This window comes from Papaver somniferum, chromosome 3 (assembly GCF_003573695.1).
Source record: "Papaver somniferum cultivar HN1 chromosome 3, ASM357369v1, whole genome shotgun sequence".
NCBI classification, from domain to species: domain Eukaryota; kingdom Viridiplantae; phylum Streptophyta; class Magnoliopsida; order Ranunculales; family Papaveraceae; genus Papaver; species Papaver somniferum.
Window position 1 is genome coordinate 60,169,910 of NC_039360.1, and position 12,303 is coordinate 60,182,212.

Below are 12,303 nucleotides of genomic sequence, written 5' to 3' on the forward strand. Positions count from 1 at the left end.
AACCGGACTAAACGTTTCAGAGTAATCAATTCCTTCTTGTTGATTGTATCCTTTGGCAACTAGGCGAGACTTACGACGTGCAATGGTACCATCTGGATTACGCTTGATTCGAAAAACCCACTTACAACCAATAACATTCATAGAAGGATGATACGGGACTAAGGACCAAGTACCATTTCGAAGTAATGCATTGACCTCATCGTCGGATGATGTACGCCAGTCAGGGTCCTTATGATCTTGAGAAATGCAAGATGGTTCAAGAACTGAATCACAGATGAGAGCATAACGTGAATTTGGTTTGAAAATACCATCTCGATCTCTTGTAGTCATCAGGTGTGTAACAGGGGAAGCATCTGTTAAAGTTACAGATTAAGCAGCAGAAGAAGACGGCAACGAAGCAGGAACAGAAGACAATGAACCGACAGAATCAGGTGTTGGCGACAGCGGAAGAACAACAGCAGGTGATGGCTGAGAATGAGAGACAGAAACCGGCAGCGAATGATTGGAGAATGTTGTCGGCTGAGAAGTAACAGCAGGTGACGGCTGATGATTAGAGACAGAATTTGACGGCTGATGATTGGAGACAGAATTTGGCGGCTGATGATTGGAGACAGGGTTTGGCGGCTGATGATTGGAGATAGAGTTTGGCGGCTGATGATTGGAGACAGGGTTTGGCGGCTGATGATTGGAGATAGAGGTTGGCGGCTGATGATTGAATTTTGGCGGCTGATGATTGGAGGCTGGCGGCTGATGATTGGAGGCTGGCAGCTGATGATTGGAGACTGGAGGCTGATGATTAATAGGCACTAATGACGGCACAAAATTATGAAGAGCAGAGAAGGGAAGAATTACCTGTGAAGGAGTCGATGACGGCGAAGGTGACGACGCAGATGCAAAGGGAAAGGTAGTCTCATCAAAAACAACATGTCGACTGATGTATATTCGACCCGTAGGAAGATGAAGACACTTATAACCCTTATGAGAGGGGCTATAGCCAATAAAAACACATGGAGAAGACAAAGCATCCATCTTATGAGACCTATACGGACGCAAGTGAGGATAACATAGACAGCCAAATACACGAAGAGAAGTGTAATCAGGTGAAATACCAAAAAGAGCTTCATATGGAGAAGAATTATGAACGGAAGTCGAAGGGACACGATTCATCAAATAACAGGCAGTGTAAAAGGAGTCATACCAATATGAAAACGGCACAGAGGCCATGTTAAGAATAGTAAGACCAGTTTCACGAATATGACGATGACGACGTTCAACCAAACCATTTTGTTCAGAAGTATGTGGACATGAAAAACGATGAAAAATTCCAAGTTCTTGAAGATGTGGAGTTAATTTGCGATATTCAGCAGGATTATCAGATTGAAATATTTTTATCTTTCGACCAAAAAGATTTTCAACATGCTTTTGAAATAAGAAAAAGATAGAGAAAACATCAGATTTTTGAGACATAGGAAACATCCAAGTAAAATGACTATACGCATCAATGAATATAATATAATATTTATATCCTTCATTAGATAAAATATGAGAGGGTCCCCATACATCGGAGAGAATTAAATCTAATGGATTCAAATAAACTGTTGTACTGGATTGAAAAGGTAATTTATGACTTCTATGCTCATGACAAAAGGAACAAAAACTGATAGTTTGATTTGAAACTGGAAGAGAAAACTGAGAAATAACTTTGCGAACTGTGCGCATCATTGGATGACCCATTCTAGCATGCCAGGCTTGTAAACTAGCACGTTCTCCTATGTAGGCCTGAGGAACTGGAGATGAAACATCAAGTTGATAGACACCACCCTTCCTAATGCCGCGAAGAAGAACCTTCCCGGTACATCGATCCTTCACAAGACAAAAATTCGGATGAAATTCAAATAAGACATTGTTATCAGTAGTGAAACGAGAAACAGATAAGAGATTATGAGAGATTTTGGGTGTAAAGAGGACATTACGAAGCTGCAACTTACGGTTGGGAGTCCCTAAAATTGAGGAACCAACATTAGAAATTGGTATAGAAGAACCATTACCCATCTGAATTTGATTAGGACCAGTATACTCAGTAGGAAATTGAAGACGAGAGAAATCATTGGTAATGTGATCTGTAGCACCACTATCAGGCGTCCAAGAAGGTGATGATGAAAACCCAGGTCCATAGGCAGCATAAGCCCGAGGTGCAGAGGATGGTGGTTGACGCCTAGGTGGTCGAAAACTCTTGTCATAACGGTTCCAGCAGTCTTGGGCCTCATGATTTTTACGCCCACAAAGTTGACAACGAGGAGAAGAAGAATCAGAGGTTATAGGCCCACGTTGATTGTCAGGTGAAGCAGGCCCACGTTGATTCTGAAAACGAGCAGGCTGAGATGAACCAGGCCCATGGTGACTTTGATTTCTGTTGTTACCAGTAGAGCGAAAACAAGATGACTGGGAGTTGGGTGCTGAAGATGATCCAGATGATGAAAAGGAATGATACGAAGATTGTCGATTCTGGGCAGCGAGATTAGCAACTGGTTGAGAGTTGGAAAGCTTTGTCTGTTGATCAATACGTAGTTCAAATGTCAGGAGAAAAGTGAGAAAATCTTCAACAGACAACGAACTCATCGTGGTGGTTAATGATGTGACAATAGCATCATAGGTACTGTCCAAGCCAGCTAAGAGACAATGACGAAACTCTTTGTCTGTGACAGTGGTGTCTGCTGCTGCCAAGCTATCCACAAGATCACGAGCACGGTCTATATACTGACGCATAGTTTGAGAACCTTTCCGTAATGCTCGCAGTTCACAATGAAGATGATGAACTTGAGCATCAGATTTAGAGCCATAAAGAGATTCCAGAGATGACCAGATTTCTTTGGACGTTGTTAAACGATGAACATGACGAAAAGTAGCTGGGGTAAGAGAGGAAAATAGCCAACTAACTAAGAGTTTATCCTGTTTTCTCCAGGAAAGATAGGCAGGGTTTGGGAGATCAGCAGTAAGAGTTTCTGTAGGGCATGGAGTTGCACCAGTGACATAACCATCCAAGTCATGCCCCTGAAGGTAAGGAAGAAACTGAGCACGCCACAAGGAGTAATTGGTATCGTCTAGCTTTACGGTGATCATGTGATGTGGCTGAGAGAACTGAAAAGAAGACATCGTAGAGGACTGCAGGGAAGATATGGTAGAGTTGATTATAGCAGAAACTGAAGAAGAGGCTGTAGAAGATGTGGTTGATGATTCTGTCATGACTGAAATAGGATCGACTAACCTATTGATACCAAGATAGAACTTCTAGGTTAAAGGATTAACTACTAGGATTAACTAAAGAGAAGAGGGACGAGGTTAAACAAGAGTCAAGACTGTTTTCAATTGATTTCAATGTACAGAATATACAGAGACTCAATGCATATATATGCATAACTAACTTGAGGGTTAAGATACAATCTTTCCCAAATAAAGACAATTCCCTAATATACAGAGATTTCCAAATATACAAGTTGTGTTATCTTGAGAGTTAAGTCACGTTGTGTTAACACACACAAACCCATATTCTGTATAGAAAATGTTTTTCTACTAACTTGTAGATGGATTGAGCCAAAGTGGTCTTTCCCAATCCCCCCATACCCACTATAGATATGACAGACACTTTTTCTTGTTGATTGGAATGTATAGAAGATGATGATACTGATGAGGTTAGTAGCTTTACTATCTCTGACTTATCATGCTCCCTTCCTACAATTTTTGAATCATCACCAAAGAATGAAGCAGTTAGACGCTTACGTTTCTCAGCAGTTTGGTCATCGTATCGACGACTAGTTTCACCAGTCGATTGAAACTGTAACATTTTCATATCAGTTGCAATTTGGTTTAATTGTTTATTGATAGCTTTGATTTTGTGAGCCATTTTAAAACGAGAGGCAACTTGGTTGGAGGATGAAAAAAATTCTTTTACCTTGCTGTTGTTCATTTCAGATCGACGTATAGCTTTGTAGGAAAATTCGTCCAGAATATCATCAACATCGTAAGCAACTTCCTTGAGCCTTTTTAACCAAAGCGAAACTTCAACATCGTTGATCTGTTTCTCTCCGCATCAGATGTTTTAGCGTCGATCAATTCCAGTGTTTCTTTAAGCCTTTTCAGCTCATCCTTGACACCCCAAGCCAAACTAATCTCACTGGCAACAAGAAAAACCAGCCTTTTTAAAGTTTCTGATGCACCATGAACAAAGATACCCTCGATCCCCATTATAATCAAGAGGATTTTAAACAGATTAATACTGGATTGTTTAAATGATTGTTGTAGCAGTTAAGAGTCAACAAAACGCAGAAGTTTAAAGCAAGTGTTTTGTGGTTGTGGAGGATTTGATCTCTCTATTAGCTGGAGACGTGGTATCTCTATTGTATATCGAAAAGTCAATTACGCAGCTAGACACAGCATGGGCCACATCGAGAAAGTTATTTCATGTCTAAAACTTTCATGGCTGCCAATACGGGGTACCAGATTTATATAAGACAATTATGTAGCTACAGCTGCTAGATACGGAATGAATACAACATACGTGGCTACCATTTGATACATTTATCTGCGGCAAGCAAGATGTTTAACTACAATTAGATCAAAGAGGTTTAACTAAACTGATCAAAGAGGTATTCTGCCCAACCGCAGTTCTGGAAAGTTATTCTGTAAAGTCACTTGGAGGATCTAATTTGGAAGTAAATCATCAGCATTGTTGCTAGGAATCAGCCACGAGTCAAAAAGAAAAATGTCCATGAGCAATTATAAACTGAAACTTTGATGTCGCATCAATTTGATGAGATTAAACGTATCAGAATAATCTGATATTTCAAATTTGTACATGGGGGTGTAATCCACTCCTAGAACAACTCTTTTGATTTTCTCCATGTGGATACATGCTCCTATACATACACTGGTATCAAAATGTGATGCACATACTGACAGACATAAGTGAAGTGGAATACTATTATGCTCCCTCAATCTGAAATTATGGAGAGATGGGGACTTGGGTTATCTCCAACTGCTTTGAAAAGGAGAGTTAGAAATTGAAGAAGCTGCAAGAGACCTATTCACAAATGGATGATCTAAAAGCATAGCAGCAGTCGGTCGATCTTCTGGTTTAACTTGTAAGCACTTGAGGATGAAGCTTCGTGCATCTTCCGAAAGGTTATTAGGAACAGATGGTGGTTCACCCTTCCCAATCCTATAGGTTGCTTGCATCTGTCGTGAGAGAGACAGAGAAGAGAGAGGAGAACTGCTGTTAAAACTTCAAATATGCAAAATCAGGGTGTATAACTTCATTTTCATAAGTGGAACACAGCGAAGATGTGAAACGGCAGATGCATTATTAACTACTAAGAGACGGATATCACAAAGAAATGAGTGATGGAAATTATCCAAATAGGCTATAGTGAGGCAGGCACATAAACACTGGTATCAAACGATTCTTGAAATGGGTCCTTCAGTATATTTACTGACCATCAATCTTAACTAACATATCAAACCTAGCTCCTTCTACAGAAGGAAACCATCCCTTTCATCATAACAGTTTATCACAGTATTGAACTAGCATCCTGATATTTCATGTAATTGGAGTTCCAAGATGTAAACGATTTTAAAGCAAGTATTTCAAGAACTTGTTTATGTAGGAAGTAGCCATCATTACAGCATGTGGTACTATAATCCACAAAACAACCACTGCAAGAGAAGAGCAAGACATCAAGTATGAAATTTAGACTTATCAAAATGCAGTGCTTACCCATTCTAGGGGAGCGTACGGAAGTTGATGAGTTAACATCTCCAAGACTGTGCAACCAAGGCTCCAGATATCAGCTGGAAGTCCATAGCCAGTATTCTTCCTATTAACAACCTGCGAACAAATACACATGAATATTAGAAAACTAATGCACGCTTTCACTGCCATTGTGTGAAGGTGTCTCACTTCCACTCTTTATAAAATAATCTTTGTTTACAGAAAAACATCCCTCGCAATCCCAAACTTTCAAATTGTTCTTACTTCTAAATGCTCAAAACTAATCATCCTCAGCATTGCATTGTTGCAGATGTACTGAGAACTTTGCATAAGCAAATGATGTTGACTATACCGTCTGATATTTGATGCTCCGAACTGGAAATGGGCGGATATTTAAATCCATGCCTTCCAGCCAGTATGATAGTTTCACTATTGTTTTTCATTAAGAATGAAACAATTGAATGCTACAGAATAAAACATTAAATAAATGTATAAGATACGATGCAAACCTCAGGCGCCATCCAAAAAGCAGTTCCTTTGGAAGATTTCACATCATTTAATTTGGTTGTCTGAAGGCATATAACGATAAGTAAGCTGAGACTTTAGCAACAGCTTCAGGAAAAAAAAAATGAAGGATCTAACACGCTGAGGGAAAAAGAACCTTTGCCAATCCGAAATCCGCAAGCTTTACCGACCCATTTGCATCCACCAGTATATTGGCACATTTAATATCCCTAGGAGATGACAAAGAAGGCAGGATGCGTCAAAATGGTATCACAGAAGGTCCTTATCAAAGCTACTAAGTAAGTTGTGATTTTTTGTTTTCTTTACATTTCATGTAATCAGACAAAATAAAACTATGGTCCAGAAATGTTGATAAAGACAGCAGGACGAGTTAGAAATATGAATGAAAATTATCTTTATAGGTTCGTCTTATGACAATCAGAATACTTATCATCAGCAGGTACCGAATAGATTCAAATTCTTCAAATTTCCATTTAGTAAAAACATCCGAGCACTAGAAACTACATTTTGACAAGGTCGGTAACTTAAAGGTGAAATATAAACAGATTGTCAAAAATGTTCAAAGAAAAACTGGCTACAAGGACAGTTGTCATTTTGTGTTGGCTTTAAGGACATCATGCCTTTTCTTTCTTTTTTCCAGGACAAGTTCAAAGTAATATTTTGATCCAAGGAAACATGACTACAAATGTATGGCTAATATGCATACCACAAGCCTTAACATACCGTCTAGTGTGTATAATTTGCTCAAACTAAACGGGCTTAACTTTATGCTTTGCTGTGCATATGCCTGCATCAAAAAACCTCTTACACGCAAACTAAATCTTACACGTTAAATTTGCTCGTCACCACACAAACAACACTGTATATCCAAGAGAGCGTCAACCTTTTGTTGTCCTCCAGACCAATTCTCTCAAATTTAACTGGAATCACCTGTGGTGTTCGTCGATATCAATAGGGGATCTCTACTGGTTTGACATACAATGAGAAATTGTATATATAAAGAAGCCCACTTTAAATGGTAAGCCCGTGTTCTGCGGAGGACTTCTTATGAAGCCTGTGTGAAGGCTAGATAGGATTATGCCTGGTGGATGTAGTCTACTACTCTCGCGTACCCTAAGAAGATATTGGGAAGGTCCTCAAGCACGAACTCTCAAGGCCTTTTGACAGTAATCGCACACCCAACCCAGACCTTAAGTCGCAAAATTGTGCATAGCTAGATAGGGTTTTACAAATAATGATCACGGGGAAAACTGCAGAAGATTCTTAAGAAACAACTTCAAACAGCCAATACTTTCATACAAAGGATTCAAAATAGAATGTTAAGACTCTGAGTCTAACCAGATCTTCGAACTATCAACACTGAAGGCTGCAGCTTACTAAGACTAATCATAAACATATGGTTTTGGCAATGGACCAACATTAGAATGTGCACCTCAGGTTCAACTACAAATCAGTAGCTCAAGCACTACACTAAGGATTCGAAAGAGAATGTTAAGAGTCTGAGTCTAAAAAAGATCTTCGAAGTATCAACACTGAAGGCTGCAGTTAACTTAAATTAATCATAAACAGATGGTCTTGGCAATAAACCAACATAAGAATGTTCACCTCAGGTTCAACGACAAATCAGTAGCTAAGCACTACACTAAACAGTTAAGATGTATCACCTGTGAACCACGTCTCGATCATGCAGATACTTCAAACCATGGAGAATCTGCCTTGTGTATGAAGAGACTTGAGAATCTCTTAAATCATACTTTTGATACAACTGTGCAAGCGAACCTTTTGTAACTAGCTCGAGGAAGATATAAAGTTTACCTTCAGCCTGAAAAATTAGTATGTAAAAATTGCAACCAATTAACTATTTCTGGAAACGTAAAGGAGCATTTGGAATACCCTTATCCTCAATTATTTATAGCATTAGTTTTAAAATCTAGTTGACATATGTGAATATGTGTCTCTGCTAAGAATATCTATAGATACGTGGGATTGACGAGAAAGGTAGCTTGTTGCAACAGTTCTAAGACTGACAGATGACAAACAAACTTTAAAGTTATGCATGCAACAATATATGAGGTGTATAATGCACCCGGCAGGTGAGGTGATGTCACACCACCTTCCGAATTATTTTCCTAAAAAGAATTTAATATGAAGACCGACTATCACTACTTTGCTAATGCACCCGGCAGGTGAGGTGATGTTTATTAGTCTACTTAAGTTTATTTTTTAAGCAAAGGTGGGGTGTCTAATTAGAACAGAGTTTTTAGTTCCTTGGTACTTCAGTCTATCATTGCCTAGTACAACAGTATATCACATTCTCCTTAAAATAAATTAGTAAGTGCAAAACCTCGTTCAGGATGCCAGCTTTGTACAAATATATATGAAATAAAAGATCAGAAGCCAAAAACCAATTCAAATATATAAGAAGCATTACCTTGTCTGTTCCAAGATATTGAACAATGTTCTCATGCTCAAAATTACTTAGCAGTGCGATCTCCTGAAGCAATAAGCGAGAAGCTAGAGTGAGAAGGCGTTTAATGCGAGTAAAATTATCAGTTAAGTATCTTAAGCAGCAAGTACAGCCTGTATAGTGGCAAGGACTCTTCCCTTCATGAATGCAAGAGGCATGACAGCATAAGCTAATCCAAAAGTTTATCTTGTTAGAATTATCAAAATGTCTAACCTGCTCTAGCTGATATACACTTTTCTTTCCCTGGTTTCCTTGATCAAGTAAAGAGACCTCCTTCACAGCAAAAAATAACCCGTCACTGCAGACAAAAATTGGTGAGATGAGCTCTAGTTGCAAAACTCCTTCGGAATCATATGTTGAACGACCTTTTTCTTTTTCAGAGTAACGAAAATTATTTCAGAAAAACCTGGGTTAGAGAAGATAATGACTCTTGCTGCATCATTATTATTGCCTCTTTAATAAGGGTAAGAAAGGTACAAATGATGTGTGTGCGCGTAGAACTTAGACAGCTGTTCGAACTCTGTTAAATGGGGTCATGACTTAAGTCGTACCTAAAGAACAGAAATAGCCATTCAAGAACCTTTTAACTTTTAGGCATGGTGCAATTTGCCCGGTGTAAGCTTGGGGTGGCATGTTAAGAGTCATATGTACCTGGTGTTGAAAGCATAATATTATAGAATTGGCTACAAATGGGTCTTGAGCTGCACATGTAGAATGCCATGCTTAGCACCACATGAACTTATGCAAGTTGACACACGCAAGGTGGAGAGATATCTATCAAGTTATACAGTTACCTATTCAATGAAATCTAGTTTCCTTTTTGACTTTTTCTTATAGTTTATTTGTACTAGACTTTGACTTTCACATAGTATCTTCCGGTTTCTTCTTTACAATCAGATTCACTGCATTCTTTTTCGCTTTATGTTACATTAAACTTTACTGGCCTAGCTGATTTAGTAGAATAAATACTTATTTTCAGAACCTCTTTATAATAAAGAGGCTTGTTACCTACAGACCGCCGGTAGTTATGCGAAGAAATAAAAATAGAAAACTCCAACTCTGATGCAAGAAGGATTCCAATCCCAGACCTCTTTACTCTACTTCTCATAACTTCTTCCATTAAAAGAGCGAAAAAGAAGCAGAAGCCCAATGTTCTATCAGACGTCTACATAGATAACAGTGTCTAATGGCAATGCAGGCTATGCAGCAAATCTACTTGGTAAGCATATGCTACACATTATCTCATGTCAGGCTTCAATAAAATGTACATACATACTGAAGACCATTACAAAGGTCTTGTTAAGGGTAGAATAAAAAGAAGGAAAGAAGAGAACAGTCTACTAACTTGAGGGAACTGAAGTATTCTCAGAGCTACAAAGTGCTTAAAATTTGGAGGTATAAAGTGAGATTTAAGAAAATCAAGCAAAATGCAATTTTTATTAAAATAATGCACTATCTTCCTTAGCAAGCTGCGACGTCCATACACAAGTGCATTATCCCTTGTGAAATTACCATGGTACTGTAAATAAGCTTTTTGCAAGTATAGACAATGCATTTTATTTAAACAATGCATTTCGTATTCAAAATTCATATATGCCAGAGCAAACTATAGAATGACAACTATGTACGAGATAGTAAAAAAAAGAAAGAAAAAAAATAAAATTAGTTGCTAATAGCAGAATACTCACTCACTGAATCCTTCATACACTGTTCCCCAAGAACCGCTTCCTAGAAAAGTGCCTTTGGTCCACGACCTAATGTTTCGTCCGAACCTGCCATTAGGTGAAATAATGTCGTGAAATCCAATTTCCAAGTCTTCTTGTTCAACTCCAGAAGACGATGTTGTGTTGCCAATATTGTAGGTACTATCTTTGGGAGCAAAAGAACTAATCAGATCCCAAGTTGATCCTGAATTATCAAGAACAGGGCGGGACAACGAAGGTGGCGGAGGAGCGAGAAGAGGTGCCCGAACACCCTTAGTTCCTCCTCCTCCTCCACCTACTATTACTGCTACAGAAGCAGAACCAGGAGCAATAACAGTAGAAGAAGAACAAATCACATCATCAGTAACCCTAACCCTAGCTTGAAATTCACTATTAACTACATCATCAACAACCACATCAACCTTATTTATTTCCAATTGGGCATCAATACTATTACTACTACTAATTCTATTACTTACAAGAGAATTATTACGATAGAAATGAGAATTCGAACTAGAAAGAAGATCAGATGAAGAATTAGCTTCACTCTCCTTCCAATCGCTAGGAGAAATTGCAAAATCCTCAGGACCAGAAAGCCCTAAACTCAAACAAATCCTATCAATTTCACCAGCATGAAGAATATCAAGTGAATGAGTTTTTAGAATAGAATAATCTTCTTCTTCCAGTAAGGAAGAAGAAAATGTTGTAGAAGCATCTCTTCCTCTTTCAACGTCATACTCATCATCATCATTACTATGTTTTTCTTTACTATAGTTTTCTACAATTGTTCGATCTAGTCTTGGCCTTGCTTTTCTCTGTTGCCTCTGCTGCTGCTGTTTCCGATCCATTTTGTTTCTAGATAAATGATTTATATCTTCTTCTTCTGGTAAGGAAAGAGGTGTACGAACACCCTTAATTTCCACCACTTTTTGTTCGTCTTCATTAGATTTCACTTCTTCAGGAGCAGCAATTTCCTCATTGTTATCATCTGAATGACAATAACCAAAAAGAGACATGAAATCATTCAGAAAAAAATTCCAATTCTAAAGTAGAGAATCCAAAGGTAATCAGGTGGTAGAGGTTGCCACCTGCTGAGTCCAACTCCAAGGACTGGATGCTTTTTTGGATGTCGCCTACGGAATCTGGTAACAATTAAAACTTGCATAATCAATCAGCCTTAAATGAGAGAAGAGAAACATTTCAAATTAAAAAGACGGAATTAGAAACCCCCAAATCTGGATAACAAGCAAAAGAATCGGCTGAAAACAAGGAATTGAACAGGGAAAAACATAGATAGTGGTATCTTCTTACTCATCGTTGTTCAGAAATTCTTCTCTCTGCTTTCGCGATGAGGAAATATAGCGTGGTGGTGGAGCTCTGTAATATACCAATAGCGTGGAGGTGGTTACTGTTAGAGTCTTGTACTCTTGTAGATATTTTCCTTCAGAACAATGGTAGAGATTGGGACAGCCAGTGTTGTTCCTTTTTTGCTAGTTTGATAAAGGGTGTTCTAGGAAGTAAGAAAAAAATATAGTATTGTAGTGAAATAGAGAAAGATGAGAAGAAGACTCAAAGTAGAGGGGAGAAAGAAGGTAAAATCTCTAGATGTAAACGAAGCCTCAATGTATAGGGGTTAGACACAAGGATATCATGGTAATAAACGAGACTTAAAAAGGAAAAAAAATAATAATAATATGAGCGTCCAACTCAAAACCAATTGACAATCACTGAAGTGGCTTTAAAGATCATAAATTGTAGGATCTTAGATAACTCAAATAATGTGGGACTAATAATAATAATCTTAACACGCTCCCTCACGTGTAGCCTCATTGGGTCTAACAAGT

General features: G+C 38.4%; 2 protein-coding genes across 2 annotated transcripts; both read right to left on the bottom strand.

Annotated features, from left to right (window-relative positions):
• Positions 1-3,526: 3,526 nt before the first annotated feature.
• Positions 3,527-3,901, bottom strand: LOC113359490 (putative disease resistance protein RGA3). The gene has a single exon (XM_026603112.1). It carries the CDS (start codon positions 3,899-3,901, stop codon positions 3,527-3,529), a length of 375 nt encoding a protein of 124 aa, XP_026458897.1.
• Positions 3,902-4,747: 846 nt separating this feature from the next.
• On the bottom strand, positions 4,748-12,026 carry LOC113356278 (mitogen-activated protein kinase kinase kinase 1-like). Its single transcript, XM_026599372.1, has 10 exons — positions 11,771-12,026; positions 11,548-11,601; positions 10,445-11,447; positions 8,970-9,054; positions 8,721-8,783; positions 7,954-8,111; positions 6,426-6,498; positions 6,274-6,333; positions 5,771-5,881; positions 4,748-5,232 (listed from the first exon to the last, which is right to left on the bottom strand). The coding sequence occupies exons 1-10, from the start codon at positions 11,772-11,774 to the stop codon at positions 5,023-5,025; spliced, it is 1,821 nt and encodes a 606-aa protein (XP_026455157.1). The 5' UTR covers positions 11,775-12,026; the 3' UTR covers positions 4,748-5,022.
• Positions 12,027-12,303: the final 277 nt, after the last annotated feature.